Source organism: Neophocaena asiaeorientalis, unplaced genomic scaffold, assembly GCF_003031525.2.
Source record: "Neophocaena asiaeorientalis asiaeorientalis breed wild unplaced genomic scaffold, Neophocaena_asiaeorientalis_V1.1 scaffold376, whole genome shotgun sequence".
In the NCBI taxonomy this organism is placed as follows: Eukaryota; Metazoa; Chordata; class Mammalia; order Artiodactyla; family Phocoenidae; genus Neophocaena; species Neophocaena asiaeorientalis.
The window spans coordinates 1,267,471-1,294,400 of NW_020174368.1; the positions used below are offsets into that span (position 1 = coordinate 1,267,471).

A 26,930-nucleotide genomic window follows, 5' to 3' on the forward strand; every position below is an offset into this window, starting at 1 on the left:
TATTAGGTATTGATATTATAAATCTTCACCTTAGAAGTTTTCCATCTCCCCTCTTCCTACGCCCTTTCAAACACTAAACAATAACTTGATACAGCATGGAAGCTAAAAACGAAATGCTTGGCAAGAAAAGTATATATAAATTTAACAGTTAGGGGATATGTGAACTCCTAGTCACCTTCAAACCTACTTTTAGAGACAAGTCTGATTAGTTCAAAAATCTGCACAAGCCAGAAGTAACCACCTGTATACTTTCCTCAGTATCTGACTCAGTCCCCTAGGTGCGGAAATCTGCCCTTGTGTAGTTTTTGACTTCCTTCTTTTTTTAAACTTGCTTTATTTTCTCTCTCTCTCTCTCTCTCTCTCACACACACACACACACACACACACGCCTTTGCTGCTCTATCTCACCCCAACAGTGTAGTTATCATGCACTTCCTTCCGCCCCTGTTGTATTGCAACCTCCATGGGAACACGAACTCCGTATTCCCAGGGGCACCTGGCCCAGTACATGGCAGGGGTTCAAGGTAATTACTGAACTGAAAAGACATTCACAAGAATTCTCTTCATTGAGGACACCCAGTATCAGGGAGGAGGGAGAAACAAAATGCATGATCACGAGTGTCATGACTGTTGGAATGACTGTTAGAATGACATCCATGATATACATGGTATTTTAAAACTGCCATCATCACTGAGGGGAATATCCAAGCCTTGCCAATCAGAGAACTCCATCTTCCTGGACCCAAAAAGGACCAATCAGAATCTTTCCAATAGATTTGATATGTAAGTTTTGGGAAAGTAAATTCCATTCTCCGAATCTGGCGCTAGAAGATCAGGACAGCCTGAGGAATGTGCATGGCTAGCCTGCTACAAAAGAAGCTGTACTGAGAATAAAACCAGCATAGCAACAAGAACCCTGATACATCTTCTGAGTCCCTGGATCATGCTGTGCTCGAAGCTAGCACCATCTCTGGGCCTTAGGCGAACCAGTGAATTCCTACAACCCGTGTAAAAGCCCCAACAGATTATCCTACCAGCCTAAATACTACTACCAGACAACGGTCTCATTGGGCACTCTAAGGTGTCAGCCTGCCCTGAAAGCTCTGCATCGCATCAGCACTCCACTTCTTTGATTTACAAAGGTTAATTCACCCTGGGTGTGGAAAAGAGAGTAGGGAGTGTACCTACTATCTCCCAAATTCACTTAAGAGAGGGTGGAGAAGAAACTATCTTCAGCTACATTCTGCTGTCTCCTAATCCGGGATTAATTCTAACTGCCTTAAAATTCGAAGGTTAGGACATTATGGTGAGAGCAAAAGGAGCCAGACACCAGAATAATTTCCATATGATTCCATTTTATAAGAGCTCTGATATGGTGACAGGCATCAAAACAGTGGTGGTGGGGAAAGGGGGGTACCCGTGGAGAAGACAACGTTTTGGGGTGCTTGAAATGCCTCTCTCTCGGTCTAAGGGTAGTTCCTTCAGTGACCACATGCGTGAACGCTCATCAAGCTGTGTATCAAGATTAGTGCTCTCTACTGAATGTACGTTATGCCTCGGGGGGAAAACATCTTAGTACTGAGGCACCTCATTCTTAATCTGGACCTCAGACAACGTTCTGATTCTAATTCCTTCTCCATCCACTACAATAGTAAGGAGAGGCACTGGTGAGTTACTAAACACCTTCAAGAAACACCTGAAGAAAGACAGGCTATGACTTAACATGCATCCCTTCGTCATCCAGGAGGATGTACGCTGAATCCTCCGTAGCGCTCAATGCTCCGCCACAGACAACAATCAACAATGTCTACTACCCGCCAGAGGCCGCAAGCTCCTCCCGTCCTTACTACACACTGTTGCATTACTACACACTGTTGCATTACTACACACTGTTGCATTACTACACACTGTTGCATTCGTTATCCCTTACCTTGGCACCATCCCCATCCTCCCCTTCTGCTGGGTTCTAAAACTAAGCATCATATTTGCATTTTCCAGGCCTTTTCCAGGAGGAGCCGCAAGCTCCTCCCGTCATTACTACACACTGTTGCATTACTACACACTGTTGCATTACTACACACTGTTGCATTCGTTATCCCTTACCTTGGCACCATCCCCATCCTCCCCTTCTGCTGGGTTCTAAAACTAAGCATCATATTTGCATTTTCCAGGCCTTTTCCAGGAGGAGCCGCAAGCTCCTCCCGTCATTACTACACACTGTTGCATTACTACACACTGTTGCATTCGTTATCCCTTACCTTGGCACCATCCCCATCCTCCCCTTCTGCTGGGTTCTAAAACTAAGCAGCATATTTGCATTTTCCAGGCCTTCAAAAAACTTCTAGGGTGTACTCCTGGAGTACAAACTGGTACAACCCTTATGGAGTACAATTTGACGACATCTATCAAAATAAAATATGCAATTTCCTTTAACCTGGCAATTGTGCTTTTAATATGTTTCCTCCAGATACACTGACATATTTGCAAAGTGATAAATGTGCAAGTTCATTCTCTGCAGAGGTTTGTAATAACAAGACATTGGGGAAAAGTGTGCATCAGTGTGGGGTTAATAAAACTAATTTTAGTATACCCATTTAATGGAATATTATGTAGCTATAAAACAGATCAGTAAACTCTGTATACTGATACGGACAATCACGAAGATATATTGCTAACAATGCATTTAATATGCTATTGTCTTTTTTTTTTTTTTTTTTTTTTTTTTTTTTTTTTTAAAAATTTTTTTTTTGCTATTGTCTTTTAAAAGGAAAAAATAACCAACATCATATTTGGCCAACGTATTTGCTTAAAAATAACCCCTGGAAGGACGTAAAAGAAATTGGTAACACTAGCTGCCCCTGGGGAGAGAAACTAGACAGCTGGGGACAAAAGGGATTCCCTTTTGCTCCTTTTAAATTTTACATCATGAATATACTGGCTTATTGAAGGATAAGTAAGATATTGAAACTGTTCCAAATGAATCTGTGAAAACATCTTAGTTCTTATAACAAGGGACAGCATGTGGGAACGCTGTGAAGCCCTGCAGGCCTTACAATTAATTTGGAGGCACAGCTGGTCACAAGATGCATTGTAGGTATTTATTTTGTATGCATGGAAGTCACGCAAATCATAGCTTGACCCTTTTACAAGGATTGCATCTCTGCTGTGTACCTCTGCCTCTCATAGCCTCACGTGATTTGGTTTTTGTCAAAATCCAAAGAGAAGGAGAAGAGAGAAAATGCTCTTCCTCCAAATCATTTACAACTGAAATCAAAAGTAAGCTTGATGCTGAAGACCAAAATAAAACATACAGAGGGTAAGGCAGAATGCCAGTCTACTTCCAAATTCCATTCCAGGGTGGTAATAAAATCTATTCTCTTCAAACTGATTCCATACTTAACTCACCTGCTGGTGTCATCTTAGGGGCTCCAGGCACCCAAACTACTATGCACTCAGAGTGGATCTCTACAAACTCAGCCCCCTAAGTGGCAGTGGAGGTTGGAGATAAAACTTTGAACAAAAATTTCCCAGCAGATAAACCTTTAACTTAGAACGATCAAATTAGCTAAAGGGAAGGTTTATTTTTTTGGTCTACGAAGGAACTTGGAGTTCTAGAATTATATACAGGAACGTTAATTTATCATCCTTAGGCAAACTACATCCAAGTCCTTAACAATATCCCCAATCTCTCTCTCTTGTCATTAAGGTGAATTAGACTTAGACTTCAGGGTAACCTAAAACCGCAACGGGGATACTATTTCCATAACCTGAATGGCACCTACTCTAGGCCAGAAACTCACTGTGAGGTTTTTCACACCACGGGTAAAACAAAATCTAGAGGTTTTATCAGTTTCACATCCCCTAGCAAACGAGATCTAATAATTATAGGAAGGAGGAGAGACTGAGAACCACACTTAGCTCTGCTATCAATCAGTAATACCCTTCCACCCTCATCTAAACTTCAAAACCAGAAATAGGAAAGAACTACATTCCGCCTCCACCTATAAGGCAGAGATCAGTCTCCAGCCTTTGTGAAAACTATTGGGTTTTTTCTTTTCTTTTTGCAAATGGCACAAAACAGCAACTGATTTATAAACACATGCAAATACTCACTTTTTCGGACTCATTCTAGCAAAAGAAGGAAGACACTACTTACGGTGTTGTTTTATAGGAAGACTCTGGATACAGTCGCTTCTCGTTCACTTTACCATTGGAGGAGTAGGCCACGGGGCTGTCCACTCTCTCCCCGTAGTCAGAAAGGGGAGGAGGCATGTCTTGTGTGCCTGCAGAAACGTTTTTAACCTAAGGAAACAGTCCCAAGAGACTCAGTTATTATTTAGCCTGTAACATAAAAGGGGGAAGAAATGAAAGAAAAATATCATATATAAAATTATGTAATATTTATCGGGCTCATTAAATATTATTAACCTATCTGACTACCTTGTTATTATCCAGTGTTAACAGTCAAATCAGCACAGAAATGGTGCTATTGTTAGTTTAACAAATCCAGAATCAATTACAAACAAGAAAAAAATCCAAATTCCCTGATCCTCATCCTGATGTGATTAGGTTTAATAATTATCCACCCCATCTTAGGAAGACTAATCTCATTTTATCCGGCCTAGGTCCGAGTTAGAATGAGAATTTTCAAGTTCTAAGGGAATGCTTATGCTGCTGTCTGGGCACCACTCTTGGAAAACCACTAACCTAGCACAAAGAACATTGATTCTTCTCAATCCATTCACCCTATACATGGAATGTTAAAACTACACTAAGAAGCTCAAACTGATTTCTGCTATGGTTCTTTAATAACAGATTTGTTTGTTCTCCCTTTACTTTCTCAATGGCTCTTATCACCAATAGCCTACAGTCACAGCACCACTGCCTTCCCTCTCTACCTTTCTTATTCCATTCTGATGTGTGAGTGAACGTGTTCTAAGAAGTAATACACGGGGCTTCCCTGGTGGCGCAGTGGTTGAGAGTCCGCCTGCCGATGCAGGGGACACGGGTTCGTGCCCCGGTCCGGGAAGATCCCACATGCCGCGGAGCGGCTGGGCCCGTGAGCCATGGCTGCTGAGCCTGCGCTCCGCAGCGGGAGAGGCCACAGCAGTGAGAGGCCCGCGTACCGCAAAAAAAAAAAAAAAAAAAAAAAAAAAGAAGTAATACACGTTGGAGATGATGCCTTGTTAACATGAAAGGTTTCCCAGAGAACCTTTGGGAGAAGGTTTTGTATCTAATAAGCATAGCCAATCAGAGTCTTAACACTACCTGTTAGATGTAGTAGGTCCAACACTCTTTAAATTTCACCTAAAAATCTTCACATTATTGCATATTACTCTGCCAGAAAAATAATAACTGCTAAGCCCAGACAAGTCACTGAGTTGGTTTGAAGTCAAGGAATAAAACTAAGGTGTGGGGGGAAAAGAAAAAAAAAACACTAAAAATTATGTCTGTGAAAAAGAGCAACTTTTCAAACTTAGGGATGATGGGATTGCTTTAGCTTGGTGATGAGCACAATGGCATCCAATTACCTGGGCTCACTCCAGATCTGCCAACTACCCAACTACAAGTTCTAGAAAACCTCAATATCTTCATCTGTGAGAAATGGGGACGCTACCTGCTTCATTAAGTTGTTTTGACAATTAAATGAGATGACGAGGCATCACATTTAGCACAGGGCCTTTATGAACACAGTAAAGATTCAGAAGATGCTGGTTTCTGGAATTAAAGCCATTGGATCTAAACAAAGAATTTTTACAAGTATTTGAAGGGGATGGCAGACTTTTAATTGGATTATTTTGCTATTATAAATCTTCACAATTAGATTCAACATAGCGTATGTCCCTGCCACACACACACAAACTTTACATTCTGTTGTCCGTCTAGCATAGCATTAAAACGTGACCTGCTCCTTTCCTGTCACTGCATTATCACATGTCAAAAGATATTTACCGACCCATCCCTTGAAGTACATAAAGGTATTTAATCTTGATTGTTTAATATTCCCATGAGTCAGAAAGGAATGGAATCACTTCCTTCTGAAAGTGGAGTTTGGCAGCAACTGGGAAACCAGGGGGTGGGTTGCCAGGGAGTGTGCTCAGATCCCACCACGGGGGGGCTGGGTGGGAACCATTCTTGGCACCTACTGAATTCCTGAGGACTTGACACCATCACTAAGCTTCACAGGCAAATACCTGGCCAAGCCAAAGGCGTATTCTAATTCTGGAGACTTCAGATTTAAAAGACCTCCCTTTCTTAAAAACCCATTTAACTCTTCTCTTTGCAAATTTAGCAGAGGATGCAGAGCTCATGGATTTCCTACTGACCCTGGCAAACCAGAAACCAAAACCTTACAAAAGAGGTGTCTGGGTGTCTTTGCAGAGACTTCCTACTGCCCAGAATGGAATGTTCTTCCCCCTTTCTTTGCCAGCTAATCCTTAAGTGGACTTCAAGTCCTGGCTCACTACCAAGTAGGGATGGTGCCACTACCTCCCGGGGGCCTTCCACAAACGTCCCTGCTGGATGAGGCGCCTCCCTGTCCTCCTATCTCGCCAGCACCTGGGCATACAAACCTCCCAGCAGAGCACGTGTGTACAGACTGTTTACGCACAGGGTGACGCTGCTCCCACACCTCTAACTTCAATGGGCGGTGGGCTGCTCTTAAAGCCACCACTGTCTGCCTGCTACAGCATGCTACATACTGAACTGAGGGATCATTTAGTAGGTACAACCTTACAGGGAAATACTATAAGCAGATAAGTTAGGGGGTCCCTGGAGAAACAGAACCAGGAATGGCTTTCTTTTTTGTTGTTGTTGTTGTTTTGTTTTTGTTTTTGTTTTGCGGTACATGGGCCTCTCACTGTTGTGGCCTCTCCCATTGCGGAGCACAGGCTCCGGATGCGCAGGCTCAGCGGCCATGGCTCACGGGCCCAGCTGCTCCGCAGCATGTGGGATCTTCCCAGACCAGGGCACGAACCCGCGTCCCCTGCATTAGCAGGTGGACTCTCAACCACTGCGCCACCAGGGAAGCCCCAGGAATGGCTTTCTTGACGTAAGAGAAGCCATTTTGTGATCTAAGCCTGGCCACAGTGCTCACCCTTGAACAGGTCTCAGTAATTTATGATCTTGAGGGAACAAAGGAATGCAGGAACGGGGAAAAGGCACTCAAACGACAGTGCAGTGATAAGGCAGAGTCCTAGTTCCTCCTCAAGGGATACACATCATAATATATCTTTGAGTTCTGCAGGTACTAAGGACCCCCACCCAGGTGGAGGATGGAATGATGATGGTGCCACTCTTGACTTCAATCAACTAAAGCTTGGACTCTGTGGACCTCTGCCCCAATTCTATGCTGAATTCTCCTCCGCTCAAGCCCCTTCACGAATACGCAAGTACCCTTAGCTTAAAACTTCCCTAATTTCACTGTTCAGACAGACACTGCTTTGGAGAAGATCCCCGGTGTTCTCCTCACTTGCTGCAAGTAATAATAAATTCTTTCTTCTCCCGATCTTTGGCTTGGTTGTGTCTATCAGCTCAACAGCCACCAAGAGGTGAACCCAGTTTTCAGGGTTTTTTTCAGAAAAAAACCCTTTTCAGAAAAGGGGAAGCAAGGGCTCAGGGTGCTAGACAACTTTCCCAAGGACCCATACCTAATAAATGGTAAGCTGTGGTTTATATACTTCAAAGCCTCAGCTCCAATACACTGCCCCTCCCTGGGCAGCCTCCTACCTTCCTTCCTCTATGGGTCTTCAAAGCCCAGCCCAGTACCCGGCACAAAGCAGGAGCCCAGAGTCTGCCGCATAAAGGTTACTTCATTTACTACTGTTCTACTTCTACACTGTATATATCCAACCGCCTTATCAGATGAGCTGCTCTGAGCTGATGTTTATCTCTTAGAGTCAGCAGAACTAGACTAGCCCGAACACTGACTTCACCCTCCAGCACAGGTCTTTCATTACTTCAACCTTCTTCATACACGTGCACAAAAAATTCCAAGGCCATGCTCGCTTGGGCAGAACATACACTAAAATTAGAACAATACGGAGAAGATTAATTATTAGCATGGTCCCTGCACAAGGATGACATGCAAATCTGTGACGTGATACATAGTTTTGAAAAAAAAAAAACACCCAGCCAGACTCAAAGGTGAATAAGAAGCAGCCTTTGTCCTCGAAAGGAGCTTAAGTGTCTGGAGGCAGAAGCAAAATATATTTATAAAACAAGGAGTAAGTTCATTTTTTTCCTTTTATGCTTCGCGTTTCCCAAAAGAAAATATTACTTTTTCTCACGGTACCAATGCAAAGTGAGTATAAACCGGCTGCTTTCAAATGACAGTGGGAGGAAGCTGGGAAGCCCCAGTGAGGAGGGACCAGTATTAGAAATTTATGAGTCCTCAGCCTGTGCTTCCTATGATGAGAAAAGGGATTTGAGACTCACTGTTATTACTGATAGGATCCCAAGCCAGTCCATAATACCTGATGATGTAGCCAAAGTTCTTTAAAACAACAACGAAACAACCCTACCATTTTAATAACTATAGTAAAATTTTAAAGACTTAGAACCTGAGAAATACTCGGCTTAATTCTGAACAGCAAATGGTGAACAGGTTTCCTCAAGTAACTTGAAACTAGCTCTAAGAAATTAGGGGCAGAAGCAAGCAGAGTGAAAAAACACAAATGCAGGAAGATTTGCCGCCTTCTACTAAGCACTGAGGGGAAAGGAAAGTTTGAGAGTCAAGCAAACGCTGGAACTGCTGCTGTGAAGCCAAGAGAAGCCTCGGGGCCTGGGGGGCTGATCCGGGGCTCCCACCCGCAGGCCCTCCGGCGGGGGAGCTGGGGTTTGGGGGCAGCCGTGGGGCGGAAGGGCACTACACGCACAGAAATCCACACGGCAGCGCCCAGCTGGCCGCTCTTCACTGGGATCTGCCTGAAGAGTTCCTGGCCCTAATGGCACCCTTGCCGCACAGACAGACTTTATAAAAGGGAAAGACGAGACAGGAGAAGACAGACGGGCTGAGGTAGAGGAGAGAAAAGACCCTGAACCAATCAAAGAATGACACAGGCAGACTCTAGAGACTAAATTCAAAAAGGACAAGTACTCTTACAGACCATGTTTAAGGAGTAGGAATTTTTTTTTTTTTTGCGGTACACGGGCCTCTCACTGTTGTGGCCTCTCCCGCTGCCGAGCACAGGCTCCAGACGCGCAGGCTCAGCGGCCATGGCTCACGGGCCCAGCCGCTCCACGGCATGTGGGATCTTACCGGACCGGGGCACGAACCCGTGTCCCCTGCATCGGCAGGCGGACTCTCAACCACTGTGCCACCAGGGAAGCCCAGGAATTATTAATTTAAGGGGACAGGAAACGTTTTACCAAGATTCACATTCCAATCAAGAAAGAACTAAAGTGTCTCTGAAATGTCAAAATGAAATAAATTCAAGTGAAATAATTTCAAAAGATCTTCACAAGAGGTAGTTATAATGAGGACAAATTTTTATTCAGAATTTAATTATACTCATTAGAAGTGTTCTATGTCACTTGTGAAAAAAATCTTTGTTAACTAACCGTCTTTGGAGAATTAATGAAAACATCGTATATCCCTGTGGGGTGCCAAGGGGAAAACAAAGAGGGCGACTCAGGGCAGCTCTCATCCCAACACCTGTCAGCACGGAGCCGTCCGACCCTGGGACCAGGATGGAGCTGCACGCTCATGCTTATCAACGCTACTGACTCACAAGCAGCCTCTCCGCCCCGACTCCTTGAAGTCAGGGATGGAATAAAAAAAGGTCAAGAATGTTTTAGGTCAATTCACCCCTGTAAAACAAAGTTTGGGAAAAACCTTTCTCTCCACACAAATCAACTGCATACTTCATCTGGAATGAGTACAAGCAAAAGGGAGGGAGGACAGCCACGCCCCATTTTGCTCTTCGTTCCAAGCTCACACAACACGGGGAGTCAGACTAGACCTGCATCATGAGAGGGAAGTTCATGTGTCAGGCAAAACCTGACCCCATTTGGTCCTCACCATTGCCCGGTGAGATAGGACTATCTCCATACTCAAATGAGGAAACTGAGTCTCTAAGGTCCAATTAATTTGCTCAAGGTCACACAGAAGGTGACAGGGTAGAGGGGGGATGTAAACCCCGTCCACCTGACTCCCAAGCTCAGCTGTTTCTAGCATAACAAACTGATACCTCAGTAATTTAAATATGGCTTGAGGTACCCATCTCATCTGGGCACTGACTATTCCCAGTAAGAAAAGGAACTATTCTCATTGCCTTCACTCCTCACCACATCCGAGTAAGATACGATGTGAATCCATTTTGAAGAGTTTTATTTGCCTACTGGACTATCATTCTAAAAGCAGCTTTTGACACAAAATTACTATGGTATGTGCTTAGTCATCGGGTTCCTTTTGTTTATGTCTGAGTGTAGGAACACCACCCTCAAAAGGCAAACAGAAGGGGTTTTCCTGCTTGGTAATTAAAGTGGAGAAATATACCAGACATCCGAGGGAGGAGGACCTTCATCTCAAAGTACCATGTCCAGTTTTACAACCCGAGGTCCACCTTCCGGGCCATGTGCCCTTGCACTACAAGTTTTCAAAACACTAAGTGGTCCAACTCGTTTTTCCCGTTTTGATATTTTACACTCACAGATGCTCCCCCAACAAGAGCCTGAAAACTGCCTCTGGAAAGTTCCCTCAGACTTTTCTCCACCCTTGGTGGCTTGAAGGCAAATGCTCCCAAACAGACTAATCCCACAAAGGAAGAGATCATGGACCAGGCTTGGGCAAGTCTGATCAATTTACGTTGATCAGATGGCTCTGGGGATTTAGCAAACACCATGTTCCCTATCCGAACGCAGGCTGCCCACAGGGAAGTACTAACATACACCAGGCAAAGCTGAATTGTGGGGCTTCCCTGGTGGCGCAGTGGTTGAGAGTCCGCCTGCCGAACAGGGAAGCCCCAGCCTGCATTTTAACGCTCGTGTATCTCATGCCAGCCTCCCCAGCAGGTGTGCCGCAGGCACAGTACACCTCAGAGCCCATGCCAGCCACCACCTAGGGTTCCAAATCCTCTTCAGTTTACTGTAGTACTCCACACAACCTCAGCATTTTCTAAGCATGCCATGCCTGGAAGAGACCTTATGCATACCTTAACTCAAATCCCACTGGGCTTGCAGTATTATAGCTGCAGCCTGGCTCTATGGAACAGTGGTTCTCAAGGTGTGTTCCCCAGACCAGTAGCATCAACATCACCTGGGAACTCAGAAATGCCAGTTCTCAGGTCCCATTCCAGATCCACTGCACGAGAAACACTGCGGGTGGGCCCAGCAAGCTGTTTTAACCAGCTCTCCCTGTGATTCTGATGCTTGCTAACGTTTGAGAACCACTGATGGAGGACAGTTTTCCTCGATGTCACAGACAACTGCCCTGTTTAGACCATTATATCTATAGTTAGAATTAACTCTATTTAGTGCTGGAAATCTAGGAATCCCTGCATTCAGAAAGCCACAAGGCACTCACCAGCTCTAGCACACATCCTACCTCACCTTCCATTACAACTCTCTACACCAGCCCCCGAGGATGCCCTCGACAGATAGGGCCTTCCGTCCTCCACGCTGCTGGGTTCTGAAGGGTCAGTCCATGGATAGGACACTTCCATTCTTGTTCCATTTCATGCCACCTAAGACCACAGATAATAGTAAAACCTTTCCCAGGGTGAGAGCCCGGTATACCAATTGTCGGCAGCCCACAGGAACTGCTCTTACATTAAAGAACACTTGTACTTACTGGTTGAAAATAAGAAAGCTATTCGAGTTTCTTCAGCTGTCTAACACTGATTACCACCACCGCCCGATCCCAGTCACCTGCCCCACCTGGACCTGTTCCCCGTTCCTGTGTGCAAGGAGATGATACGCAGAGCCTGCCTACACCCTTCAAAAAAACATTTGTTCTTATCTCGCAGCAAGCTTACAAGTAAGAGGAAAATTAATAGTTTAACAACTGCAACCAACATTAAATGTATTTATATTTTGGGTACTCTTACCCAAGCTCCCTTATTTGATGCCATCATTGCAAATACTAACAATTATTACTCTGGCTAAAATTTATTGGGCATTAATAAATTATGTGCTGGCCCTGACCTAAGCCCTTTAATTGTTACAGGATCAGCATATACATGCTGTAGGTGAAACTTTTATTTTCCCCATTTACACATGAGAAACCTATTAAATGAACAGACAAAGTGATTACCTTCATCAGAGTCCAAGGATACCAAAAGCTACCCAAGGCTGACCACAAAGGACGGGGTCCAGGACCCTGACCCCTCTCTACACCCAGGCCTGATCATCCTTACTAGCTCCTACCTTGACAGGTAAATGTTGGGAACAATGCTATAACAATGCTGCATCACAATGTCAAAGCCTTAGAAACTTCTAGAAATAGGCTACCTAAATAATACACTTAATATGTATGTACGTATGTATGCATGTATGTATGTATTTATTTATGGCTGCATTGGGTCTTCATTGCTGCACGTGAGCTTTCTCCAGTTGCAGCAAGCAAGCGGCTACTCTTCGTGGTGGTGTGCAGGCTTCTCACTGCAGAGCACGGGCTCTAGGCATGAGGGCTTCAGTAGTTCTGGCACGCAGGCTCAGGAGTTGTGGCTCTCAGGCTTTAGAGCACTGGCGCGGTAGTTGTGACAACATGGGCTTAGTTGCTCTGTGGCATGTGGACTCGTCCCCTGCATTGGCAGGCGGATTCTTAACCACTGCACCACCAGGGAAATCCCTACACTCAGCTTTTAGATCTAAACATTTCGTACTTAAAAACAGGATCTTGTTTAACAACCTTTATTTACTACTTGGTAATAATGAAGAAATAGTTTATGGCATGTTCTCTCCAAACTTGGTTTATTCCTGCTTCTGACATAAATTATGTGGCATAACAAGAAAAGGTGCCACTTAAGAGACAGACAGAAAACACTCCCTGAGAACTGGCATGCTGATTTGTGGTAGAGATAAGCACTTTACACATACATTATCTCATTTTAATGATAGTTTTATTAACTATGAACTATTTCCCCCAATTCTACTGGCAAAGAAAACTGAGGCTCAGAGATCTCAAAGGAAAAAAAAAAAACCACACCAAAAAAAATACAAGTTATAAAGGCAAATGTAACACTTGTCCTGCTGGTTAGTACATCAGGCTTGAGACAAATTACTGAAGCCCTCTGCAAACCTCAGTGTCCCCTTGTATAAGAATATTCACACTGTAAAGATGTATAGAGTGGCTACGCCTATAATGGCTACTCAGGAAATGGTGGTTCCTACCTTTCTTTTACTGTGACTTTTTAAAAAACTTTATTGCCAAAATTAAGACGTGAAGCTCAATCCCAAGTCAGCCTGATGTACTATACTGAAAAGAGCACTGAGAAACCAGAGTCCAAACTTCTAGCCCTGACACATCAAATCACCACCAACAAGCCTCCTTCTTACTACTGTGTCTGCCTCGCAGGTCTTCAGCTTCCTTTGTGTAAGTCCACTGAGACAGACTGGATGACCTTACCCTAAGGTCCCAGACTGCTCTCAGATTCTGTTTTCTTTCACTTTACCAAAGCCAAACCAAAACTTACTCACAGGAGCACCTGAAACTGAAGTGCATAACTTTCAGTTACTATTTCACCAGAATACTGCAGGTATCAACAAAAACTAATCTTAAGTACACACATTTTACAATCAACTCTTTAATATTTACCGTAGGTGTGTGCTTTTCCAAAGCCAGACTCCAGTTCTAAGTACTCACTCTAGAGAAAACGAAGATGTATGTCTTGATATTTATACTTATGACCTTCTGGAAATGCAGGTGGGGGAAGAGAGATCTGAACACAAAGATTAACATGAAATACTCATCTTCATGGGCATAAGGGTATCAGCCCCTCCCAACTCAGCTGCAGCACTCCTGGCTGAAGAGTCCCCCTACCAGCATTCTCAGTGTGTTGGCAGGACGCAGCTCCTTAAACCACAGTCCCCTGCTGTTCTGTGAGGCCAAGCTCAAAGGGGCAGAAAGGGATCTGAGTGGCGTGACACCCTCCCGGGAAGAGCCAGCAGACTACTGAGAGCACTGGGGTGAAGCGGGCTCAGAAAGCTACTCAGAAACACGTCCTAAGCTATTCAAATCGCACTCTGCATTTAAACCCGGTCAGACGACACACACATAACAAATAAAAGGGCAATTACAATTAACCCATGTAGCTCATATTCAGGTAGTAAGTATTATCCACAGAGCAGTTTCTCTAGAACCATCTCCCCATCCCACACAGTAACTGTGGGAACTGCCACATGCTGGATTATGTGAGAATGGCCCTGCCCTTGGGCACAGTGGGTTAGTGTGAGGATGGCCGCCTGACCCAAGGCTACTTATTCATCAGGGCCCCTTCCCCAGGCAAGTCTCAGACAAAGCACTAATATGAACAACTCAGAGCTCTAAGTAGCTGCTTTCTGCTACCCTTCTCCATGCGAAAATGAAGCCTACCAGGCAGGAGGGAGTCAAGATGAGAAAGCAGATCCCAATGGACTTGAAGTCCTGATTTTAGCTGTTCATGAAACACAGCCACATCCCTACCTCTGTGGCTAAGTTGTTTCGACTCTTTCTAGGATTTCATAAATCACCACCCAAAATCTTGCAGATAGGGCTTCCCTGGTGGCGCAGTGGTTGAGAGTCCACCTGCCGATGCAGGGGACGCGGGTTCGTGCCCCGGTCCGGGAAGATCCCACATGCCGCAGAGCAGCTGAGCCTGTGAGCCATGGCCGCTGAGCCTGCGCGTCTGGAGCCTGTGCTCCGCAACGGGAGAGGCCACAGCAGTGAGAGGCCCGCGTACCGCAAAAAAAAAAAAAAAAAAATCAACAAAATCTTGCAGATATATTCCTCTTCTTACCTATACTAACTTAAGTTCTGTCTTTGTCAACTGTAACTAGGACTCATGCAACACCAAAATTCTTTTCTGCACAGCCAGCTGTCTTCCTTTCAACATCCCTGTAAGGCAGACAGCCATATATTACTGGTCTTCTTCATTTTCTCACATGCATCTCACATTAGTCTTGAGAGGCAGACCAAATAATATAGCCAATTTTATGGATAAGGAAACTGAGGATCAGAAGGGGTAATCTGTTTACCAAAGAATGCTGGAGTCAGGACTCAAACCCAGAGCTTTAGGGTCCAGTGCTGTTGTCCCTCCACCAGGAATTCTCCCCAAACTAGACTTCCTTGACATACATGTGGGTTAAAAATAACAGAAATGATTACCTAGAGTCACAGCAAAAGCAATGAAGCTAGAATTCAAACCCTGGTATTCCACCTCCCTGATATACTGCTTCTATTAGACAGAAGTAGAAAAGACAGCATTACACAGCAAGAGTAGAAGAAAGGGGAAGACTACCAGTCCCACAGGGCTGTTCATCTGAGACTAAACGAAGGGTCTCCTCTAAAGCAACACAAAAACCCTGCAGGGCCTAGTTTTCTGGCCAGTACATAGTAACACTACTTAGGGCAACGGAGAGGAAGTCCACTCAGAGTGAAAACAGCTGAGGGTACCTTCTCTGATTACAAAGGAACCATTAGTTCCATTCCCAGAACTGAGAAGCACTTCAGTCATACAATCAAGGCAACAGAAAAGGGAAGGAACACATCATGGTCTTTTCTAATTAAAGTAGGGAAGTCACTCTGGAGACAGGTCACCTCTGGGAGCAGGCAGAAGCAGGTGGATGGGAGAGTAAAAAACACATGGGGTAATGTAACTTAGACCTCGTATTGTAATTCTTGGGTAGGATGATGGGTGTTCATTATGAAAAAAATCAATAAATACAAAAAAGGCTATGAATGGACCAAAGACAACAAGGTCATGAACTAAGAATTGGGAATAATTTATTTCTGTGTACCTGAAACCAATCTGAAAAAAAAAACAAAAACAAAGAGACAGAGAAAATGTAATCACTAAGGCTTTCCCTAAGAGCACACTAGCATGGAAATGCTAGACTAGGGCTCTAGTCCTGGCTTTGTCACATTATGTGAGCCCAGGCACGTAAATTAAAAATGATTTCCATTTACATAACAGCTAAGTTACCTTCAACATCAATTTTCTCCATTTTCAAAAACAGTACCACATACTTACTGTAAGAAAATTATTTTACATAATTATTCTGGTCAAAAATTGGAAAAAAACTAATATGAAACAACAGGGATTGGTCAAATAGATCTCTACAATGGAATGTTATTAGAAAAGGTGTGTGGAACCAGAATTTCACACACCACTGATGGCTGTATAAATTGGTACATCTCCTTTGAAGGGCAATTTCTTACTCTCTACCAAAGTTACAGACGTATGTATATACATACCCCTTGACTCAGTAATACTCGCGAAATTTAGCCTATAGGAGTATATATATATAGACCGACATATATACAAGTTATACAAAGTTTTCTTTTTTAAAATCCTATCATTGTTTATAATATTAAATAATAAATATATCCAACAATGAAAGATTGATTACATAAACCACAGTATATCCATACCACAAAGAGGCTATGAAGTGGTAAGGAAAGACACACTGCAAAGTAAAAAGGGGATGTGCAGACAGAATGGTATGATCAGTACACTAACTTCTGCATAAAAAAGCAGGAAGTGTATTTTTCTTTGGTTTTATTTTCACAAAATAAAACACTGAAAGGAATCATAAGAAACTAAGAAGAGTACGTACAAGTGTGGAGAGAGGGTGAGGAAAGATACCCAGAAATGGGCAAATGGAAACACAAGGATGGCAGGGAAGCTGCCTGAAAACCTGTTTTTTTAAAAAATTGTAATTCTGGCCATAGGCTTTTTACTTATTTATTTAGTTAAATTTTATTTATTTATTTATTTTTGGCTGAGTTGGGTCTTTGTTGCTGCACGTGGGCTTTCTCTAATTGCGGTGAGCGGGGGTTACTCTTCGTTGCAGTGCACAGACTTCTCACTGCAGTGGCTCCTCTTGTTGGAGAGCACAGGCTCTAGGTGCACGGGCTTCAGTAGTTGTGGCACATGGGCTCAGTAGTTGTGGCTCACGGGCTCTAGAGCACAGGCTCAGTAGTTGTGGTGCATGGGCTTAGCTGCTCCACGGCATGTGGGATCTTCCCGGGCCAGGGCTTGAACCCATGTCTCCTGCATTGGCAGGCGGATTCTTAACCACTGCGCCATCAGGGAAGCCCTGGCCACAGGCTTTTTTAAAAGGGGTAATTAGAAAGCTTTTATCTTGCCAGAAAATACAAAAATTAAAACAGTACCACACCAACCAATGCAACAATATAAATGAATCTTATAGCATTATGTTGAGTGGACATAAAAGCACACAGGACGTAATTCCATTTATGTGAAGTTTAAGAATAGGCAAAACTAATTGATGTGATAGGAATAAGAGGAGTTACCAACCCCTAGGGGATACTGACTAAGAGGCATAAGGAAACCTTAGACCCTGGAATGTATGATATCTTGATTTAGAGGCTGGTTACAAATGGGCTTATACGTGTAAAATTTCACCAAGCCATACAATTAAATAAGTGCATTTAATGTACTTTACTGTGTGTGTATAGATATACATTACACTTCAGTAAAAAATTTTAACAATATCAAAATTGTTTTTGAGAAACATTTAATGAGATAAAAAGCCTATATCATGTTAAATCAAAAAAGGTAGAATTTTACACTGATAAGGACTATAATCATACTTCTGAATTAGAATAAGAAGTAGGAAGAGGAGGAAAGGATTAAAGAAAATACACCAAAAAGGTAACTCAGGATGGCAGAATTTTCTTTATACTTCACAGTATTTTCAAAATTATTTAATTAAAATAACCATATTTTTTTAATTCAGAAAAAGTACCAATTAACCTGGGGTTTGAGGACATAATAGAAAAAATAAAGATCTACAACTTTAATTAAAAGAGCCTTTAAACATTTAAAATACAACAACGTTGGTACAAACTTAAGTGAGTGACTGACTACAAAGGACCAGGTTAACATCCAAACAGTGTGCAAACATGGCCTGTTTATTTTACAAAGTACAAGATATCCAGAAAGGGGAGGGAAAAAAAACAACCTTAAAAATCCCTAAGAAGGCAGAGAAACCATTGTGCCGGAGATTCAGAGACAGGAAATTAGAAAATTACAAATTTTCTCATAGATAATACAAAAAGACTGAAATCTGCTTAAAACTCTGAAGGCTCGGCTGTTGAGGTGCCTTTGCTCTTGGGGCTCTTATCTTAAAGATTTTAAAATTCAAGAAAGCCAGTAGAATTTAATTATGAATGTCAGGATGTACCTACCCCAATGTGTAGGGAAGGAGTAAATTTAGTAGGTAATTGCTCCTTTAGTAAGTTTAGTAAGATACCACCCCCGCACCCCCAAACAATCCACTATTAGCTGTATGGAGAGTATCTTGTCTTAGTTCTCCACAATTAGAATTCAAATTTTAATTCTCATTTAGCACAAGTAATTAATTCTAGATTCTCTTCCATTATTTCAAGTGGAGATAATTTTTACGATATTACTTTCTAATGACCAAAAGGAAGAAAAAACACTAATCCACTCCACTGCCAGGCACTTTATTTTATTTTGCTTTATTTTCTAATTTGTAAATTTATAATTTTTTTTTTTGCCGTGCCACGCAGCTTGCAGGATCTTAGTTCCCCGACCAGGGATTGAACCCGGGCCCCGGCAGTGAAAGTGCCAAGTTCTAACCACTGGACTGCCAGGGAATTCCCCCACTTTATTTATTTATCTTATTGGAGTATAGTTGATTTACAATGTCGTGTTACTTTCTGCTATACGGCAAAGTGATTCAGTTATACATATACATATAGCCACTCTTTTTTAGATTCTTTTCCCATACTCTACTCAATACCCTGTAATGCCAGGCACTTCGGATGCAGCATCAAACATTTCCACTTGCGCAGCTGTGTTATCGGAGTGAAATCCATTCGAGCAGAATACTGCGTAAGAGCAGAGAAACCTGAAGAACAGTCTGCATCTGGTTGTGGAAGTAAGTTGAGGCAAGAATGAAAATGTGGGATTGAGTTCAGCAAAGCAAACCTGGGCAGGTGAAGGGAGAATGGAAGGCAAAGCACAATACCTGTGACTAAAACTGCCTCCCAATAGCTTACTTCCAATAGCCTTCCTTAGGCATTTGAGATGGCGGAACAAGGGAAAAGGAAATGAGGAATTTTCAAGTAATTAAGTACCACATAAAACATCAGTGTGCTCAAAATCCTATGTCTGCTATTCAACAGATGATTATTTAGTTTCATACGACAAAACATTTATTACTACAGAGAAACTATGATGTGTGAAACAACCTACAGGCTGGCTATCAAATTTCCAGGGATTCAGCGAGGAAGCATTATAAAAATAATGCCTCTTTAAAAGTTAAGCCTTTCTGGCTTTGTTGTCATCATCACCTCCATAAGTTATTATGGCTATCTTTTGTCAAATTATCCAAAGTACCCAGAACTTATTAAACCTTCATGACAGTAAAATCAGATGAGAAGCCGAAGTTCACTGGGACTCTAATATTACTGGCACTGGTCTCTCTTGAGTCAGTTTTTTAGGCTCTCAAAACCTTAAGTAAACAAATCCAACAGCCAGTGAAAACTGACACACCCAGAAACTCTCAGTGAAACCTTGACTTCACAGTTCACAATAGACTGTCCTATTCCCTCTACAGGTGGCCTTGCCTGGAGCTAAAGGTCAAAAGAAAACAATCCCCAACACCTTCACATTTTACTGGTTTGGGGGGTGGGGATGAGGAAGAAAAAAACAACAAGCAGGCTTCAAGGAGAGGTCGGGAACACCGGCACATACATAACATACCTTCTGTTTCTCCTGACTGCTTCGTCTTAGTACCTTCACTAGAAAAATTTCACCTACATTCAAATTTCTTCAAACATCAGATGGAGGATGCTAGAGCTAGGAGCCTTCAAGATGATCAGTATCTTCACCCCCAACCTGACCAGCAGGACCCACCCTCAGCCCACTCCGCTCTGCTCCCACGGGCCAAGACCAACCTACCCTGGAACCAGGGTCCAGGATTCTCAACTAACCTTCATGGCAAGAAACCAATCTGCTCAAAGAAACCTATGAAGGCAGATTCTGAGGCTGCTCTCAACAACATCCTAACAGAGTATTTCTAACAAAGTTTGGAACACCCCTAAAAACAGGTTAGCTATCAGGAACATGCATTTGGGAGGTATTTTTGGTAAGAGGGACTTTCTGCACTTCAGCAAATCGCATCATTTAGGAAGCCACCTACTGGTAGGATTAACAGTATATGAAAAAAAAAAATTGCCCTAATCTCTCTCTGCCTTCACTAAAGCATTTCATATGTCAATATTAGTACAGAATTAGCCCCTGTGATTCTCCAGGCTGTTCCACATGTAAAAAGTTTAAAGACCTGCCACCTGCTACCACCCCAAAAACACCCTTGCCAATCTTTTTTTTTTTTTGCGGTATGCGGGCCTCTCACTGCTGTGGCCTCTCCTGTTGCGGAGCACAGGCTCCAGACGCGCAGGCTCAGCGGCCATGGCTCACGGGCCCAGCCGCTCCGCGGCATGTGGGATCTTCCCAGACCGGGGCACGAACCCGTGTCCCCTGCATCGGCAGGCGGACTCTCAACCACTGTGCCACCAGGGAAGCCCCCCTTGCCAATCTTGACCAAAGACAGTAAACATCCTGAGCACTGGTATTTACTTCCAAAACAATCAGCAGGATAATAAAAAGGAAGGGGAGAGGAGATGTTTTTGTTTTCCAAAGCCACGTTATTTCCTTTGTGGTTTCTTTAAAAGCCATTTCTTCTCAGTGCCTAGATCCACTTCTTAGAAATAGAGATCTGGCTTTTACCCGTAGTAAAACCATGTCCACTCATCCCACTTTCTTAACATTCGAAGTAAAACGTGAGGCCACAACTTTTGCAATATACAAAGACAATAATTCTACAAATAAAGTTTCACAAAGCAGAATAGGTTAAATTTAGAGACAAATCTGGGGGTCTAATAAAAAACTGGACATTTACTGACTTTCTTAAAACACTTACCCACTCTTCGACATTGGGGGGTTGCTCATCATAAATACGTTCCTTGTCCCACAAAATATTTGACTTGTCATACCGGTCCATCTTTCTTCGAGTTTTCACAGCAAAGAAAATTATTAAAGCAAAAGCCACAATAACCATAAACGCCAGCACAATGGCAATGGCCTAAAAAGAGATGAAAGATATTGACATATTCAGCTTTTAATTGCTTACTTTATCCCAACCCACACTCTACAAATACCTAAGGCCCTACTAAATATCTGTTGTTTAACTGCTATAAAACTGATACAAATGGTTACATTTTAGAAATATAAAACCTAGCCCAAGCTAGTTCAGCTAAGGCTAGCAACACACACACACACACCAACCTTGATTCACATACACACACACACACACACACACACACACACACACACACACACACACACAACCTTGATTCAATCCTTGGAATGAACATGAATCCCTGTTTTAGAATTATAGAAAACTAGCTCCAAAGCCTGAGCACCAAGGGGCCATATTTCCATAAACAGATGAGAATGCCCAATAAATTAACTCATCACTGGTATACTTCTAAAAGGTTGGAAAATGTTATTCTCAGAAGTAGTTTTATTATTTTCTTAACATCTTTATTCGAGTATAATTGCTTTACAATGGTGTGTTAGCTTCTGCTTTATAACAAAGTGAATCAGTTACACATATACATATATCCCCATATCTGTTCCCTCTTGCATCTCCCTCCCTCCCTCCCACCCTCCCTATCCCACCCCTCTAGGTGGTCACAAAGCACCAGCTGTCAAAAGTAGTTTTAAATACCCAGTCATGCTTATAGCCTTGTTCGTAACACGTCTGGCACAACTTTTGACACTGAATGTAAATTTCAGTCTTACCATAAATTATGCAGATACACTCTAACCAAGCTATAAATTAGAGAGAAAGGGCTAATGATCCATTTAGTCTGTTAGGTTCCTCTGTTTTAGGTGTCTTTTGTGTGCTTACTAGAAGAGCCTGTGACAAGGAAACCCTACCCCTGACAGTTCTCCTAGTGTCTGACAGGTATGTTAAGTGGTACACTGGCCTGGAGGCACTTGGGAGTTGAGACAGGTACCAGGGCTCTGGCCTGGATGTCTGCTAACAGGTAAGAGGAAGCTCTCTTTGCAGCTGTCTATGTAACAGTGGTATCCTTTTTCAAAGAATACAGGTTTCGGGTAGTCAGAGGACTAAGAGGGATGTCAGTGTGATAAGAAAGGAATACCAGCCCTCAGCCCTATTTACCACAGACACTCTGAATGTCAACAACAAAACTCTGAAACCTACATTTCAGTCTTCAAAATAATGGTAGTTATTGGAGAAGGTCTAACCCCCAAAAAGTGACTCATTCTGGTAAAAGAATGAAAATTCCTGGGTCAGTGTAAGGAGAAAAGAAAAAGGAAAAAAGAATAGTAAGTTAGAAACATTTTCTTAATTAGGATGACTCCTGGTTACCGAAAGCAAGGTTCTCCACCCCACCTGCACATTTGAATCACCTGACAGCTTTTTGAAATACTGACTTACACAGTGAAAATTTGAAAACATTTTTATAAGAAATTAAAGAAGACCTAAGTAAATGAAAAGACACCCTATGTTCATGCATCAGAAGACTTATTGTAAAGATGACAATTCTTCTCCCAGCTAGGATTTTGAAGGATTGCATTGATCTACAAATTCAACACAATCCTTCAAAATTCTAGCTGGCTTTTTTGCAGAAATTGACAAGCTGATCCTAACATTCATATGAAAATGCAAGAGACCTAGAATCTAGCCAAAAGAATCTTGAAAAAGAAGAGCAAAGTTGGAGGACCCCCCACTTCCCAATTTCAAAATTGATGACAAAGCTACAGCAATCAAGAAGTGTGGTACTAAAGAGAACTCCCATATGACCCAGCAATCCCACTACTGGGCATATACCCTGAGAAAACCATAATTCAAAAAGAGTCATGTACCAAAATGTTCATTGCAGCTCTATTTACAATAGCCCGGAGATGGAAACAACCTAAGTGTCCATCATCGGATGAATGGATAAAGAAGATGTGGCACATATACAATGGAGTATTACTCAGCCATAAAAAGAAAAGAAATTGAGCTATTTGTAATGAGGTGGATAGACCTACAGTCTGTCATACAGAGTGAAGTAAGTCAGAAAGAGAAAAACAAATACCGTATGCTAACATATATATATGGAATTTAAGAAGAAAAAAATGTCATGAAGAACCTAGGGGTAAGACAGGAATAAAGACACAAACCTACTAGAGAACGGACTTGAGGATATGGGGAGGGGGAAAGGTAAGCTGTGACAAAGCGAGAGAGAGGCATGGACATATATACACTACCAAACGTAAGGTAGATAGCTAGTGGAAGCAGCCCCATAGCACAGGGAGATCAGCTTGGTGCTTTGTGACCGCCTGGAAGGGTGGGATAGGGAGAGTGGGAAGGAGGGAGACGCAAGAGGGAAGAGATATGGGAACATGTGTATAACTGATTCACTTTGTTATAAAGCAGAAACTAACACACCATTGTAAAGCAATTATATCCCAATAGATGTTAAAAAAAAAAAAGAAGTGTGATACTGACCTAAGGACAGAAACACAGGTAATGGAAACAAATTGAGAGTCTAGAAATAAATCGTCACATTTATGGTCAATTCATTTTTGACCAGGGCAGGAAAATAACTCAATGGAGAAATAGTCCTTTCAACAAATAATACTAAGACAACTGGATATCCACATGTAAGAAATGTTGGACCCCTTCCTTATAACATGCCCCAAATTAACTCAAAATGGATCATGGACCTAACTGTTAAGAGCTAAAATTATAAAACTCTTAGAAGAAAACATATAGGAGTAAATCTTTGTGACCTCGAATTAGGCAAAGTGTTTTTAGATACAACACCCTTTTAGGGTGCAAAAGCAATGAAGCAAAATTAAATGAGACCTCACCAAAATTAAAAAACTTTTGTGCAAATAACATCATCCAGAAAGTGAAAAGAGAATGACAAAAATGGAGAGAAAAATACTTGCAAATCTTATTATAAGGGACTTGTATCCAAATATATAAAATTTCTTACAACTTAATAAAAATCCAAATAGCCCAACTAAATAACGGGAAAAGATTCTGAATAACCATTTCTCCAAAGAAGATATACTAATAGCCAATAAGCACAAGAAAATATCATTAGCCATCAAGGAAATGCAAATCAAAACCAAAATGAGGTACCACTTCACACCCATTAGCATGGTTAGACTCAAACAGACAAAAACAATGCTGGGGGATGTGGAGAAACTGGAATCCTCATACATTTCTGGTAAATGTACAATAATGCAACCTCTTTGTAGAACAATGTGACAGTTCCTCAAAAGGTTAAACGCAGAATCTCCATAAGACCCATCAATTCTACCCCTAGGTATATACTGAACTCAAGAGACGTTAAAACATAAGTTTCACAGAAAAATTCGTAACAGCCAAGGTGGAAACAGCCCAAATGTCTGTTAACTGGCCAATAAATAAAATGTGGTGTATCCCCACAATGGAACGGTATTCAGCAATAAAAAGGAATGAAGTACTGGTACATGTTCTAACACGGATGAACCTTAAAACATTAATGCTAAGTGAAAGAAGCCAATCATACAAAAACACATATTGTATGAGTCTGCTTATATGAGATATCCAGAATGGGCCAAACCATAGAACAGGATTAGTGGTTTCTCGATCTGGGGACGGTTAGTGAAATGAGGAGTGACCGCTAATGAGGATGGGGGTTTTTCCTGGGGTAGTGAAAATGTTCTAAGATCAACTGTGGTGATGGTTGCACAGCTCTGTGAATATACTAAAAATACTGAACTGTATTTTAAATGGATGAATTGGATGGTATGTTAATCATACCTTAATAATGACACCCAGCCCTTCTCCCAGTTTCTGATTTAAATAGAAGTGGGGCGTGGCATCAATATTTTTTTAAACATTCCCAAAGCGAATCTATTAAGCATCCCAAGAGGAGAGCCTCTGACCCAAGGAAAGAGGGGAGAAAAGAAACAAAACTATCCCTACCTCCTGGGGATCCACCACACAGTAGTGATATAAATATTGATCCACATAGACTCCAGCAGCTGCAGGTGTATAAAACTGGTTGCAGAGGGCATATATTTGTGAACTGTAGAGAGACCCAGATGCCTGGGCAGTTGGGTTGACTCCCATTATATAGACAATTGTGGCAATAAACACCATAACGGCCAGGACAGCACTCACTATTATCACAGTCAAATAATATCTTCTTGTTCTAGATATTTCAGCTCTTATAACGCTGGTAACAAATATCACCAATGCAGCAATGAAACAAAAGGCAGCCATGGCCAGTAGAAATCCCTTTGCCGCTCTTGGATCTGTGTAGCCTCCTCCATAGCCATAACCGTAGCCATAACCATAGCCATATCCACTTCCGTAGCTACCAAAGCCACTTCCTCCATAAGGGTAGCCACCTCCCACTAAGGTTCCATAGCCTCTGTCCCAGGCAAGAGTGGAGGCAACACAGGCAAAAATGGCAATGCACATCACGATAATAAGCATAGACAGAATCCGAATCACTCCTGGAGGAGAGGTCCATTTGTAGAAGTGGAGAATTTCATCTTCCGGGTAGAAAGAATACGCTGGCTGAGAGAGCATTGGTCGAATGTGCATCTCTCCACCATATACGTCATTGCTTGGTGCATAATGATTGGGTTTGCTGAAAAGCACATGAAAATTTTAAGTTAGCCATTTTTAGTGGTGAGCAGAAAGAACAAATAAAGTACCTGGAATAATTTGAACAAACCACTGGCAAATAAAACTATGATTTGTACTGTTCCACTGTAATGGGGCAATCTGTATCCCCCCCCACCCCTACAAAATTCAAATATCAAAATCCTGACCCCCGGACTTACCCGGTGGCACAGTGGTTAAGAATCCACCTGCCAATGCAGGGGACACAGGTTCGAGCCCTGGTTTGGGAAGATCCCACATGCCGCGGAGCAGCTAAGCCCGTGCGCCACAACTGAGCCTGCGCTCCAGACCCCGCGAGCCACAACTACTGAGCCCGCGTGCCCAGAGCCCACACACCACAATGAAGAGTAACCCCCGCTTGCCGCGACTAGAGAAAGCCCACGCGCAGCAACAAAGACTCAACACACCCAAAAATAAATAATTTTTTTTTTTTTTTTAAATCCTAACCCCCAATGTGATGGTATTAGGAGGTGGGGTCTCTGGGAAGTAATTAGGTCATGAGGGTGTAGCCCTCATAAATGGGATCAGTGCCCTTATGAAAGAGGCCCCAGAGAGCTCTCTCACCCCTTCTACAATGTGAGGATACAAGAAGTCTGCAATCTGGAAGATGGCCTCCACTAGAACCGGACCGTGTTGGCACCATACCTTGGGCTTCCAGCCTCCAGACTGTGAGAAATAAGTTTCTGTTGTTTATAAGCTACCCAGCCTATGGTACTCTATTACAGTAGCCCCAACTGACTCAGACACCCATTGAACAGTAAACATATCTGTGCACGATGCATCAAAATCACCTGGAGGGTTTGTTGGCCCTCATCCCCAGAGTTGTTGAGTCTGCAGGTCTGGGGTAGAACAAGTTTCTAGATGCTGCTGATGCCGCAGTCTGGAAACCATACATTGAGAATGACTACTTCGTTTCTACGGAACAGAGGTTCTCAAATTTTGCGGCATACTAGAATCACCTGGGGATGTATAAAATCCCCAGACGGAGCACTCCAGACCAGTTAAATCATAATCCCTGGGGACGGGACCCA

The 26,930-nt window shown here is 42.6% G+C and overlaps 1 protein-coding gene and 1 non-coding gene across 7 annotated transcripts in view; one reads left to right on the top strand and one right to left on the bottom strand.

The window, feature by feature from the left end:
- The window catches only part of OCLN (occludin), a 46,666-nt gene that overhangs the window by 9,650 nt on the left and 10,086 nt on the right, over nucleotides 1-26,930 (bottom strand). For 5 of the 6 annotated variants that reach the window (XM_024756195.1, XM_024756197.1, XM_024756194.1 and 2 more), the window contains exons 3-5: nucleotides 25,192-25,864; nucleotides 21,115-21,276; nucleotides 4,157-4,302 (exon numbers count right to left, since the gene is read on the bottom strand). In XM_024756195.1, coding sequence (XP_024611963.1) covers nucleotides 4,157-4,302; nucleotides 21,115-21,276; nucleotides 25,192-25,864 — 981 coding nt within the window. The remainder of the gene's footprint in view (nucleotides 1-4,156; nucleotides 4,303-21,114; nucleotides 21,277-25,191; nucleotides 25,865-26,930) is intronic. The other variant, XM_024756200.1, reaches the window with a different exon arrangement.
- Nucleotides 8,002-8,113, top strand: LOC112407061 (U6 spliceosomal RNA). Its single transcript, XR_003004659.1, has one exon. It is a non-coding gene; the product is annotated as a U6 spliceosomal RNA (small nuclear RNA).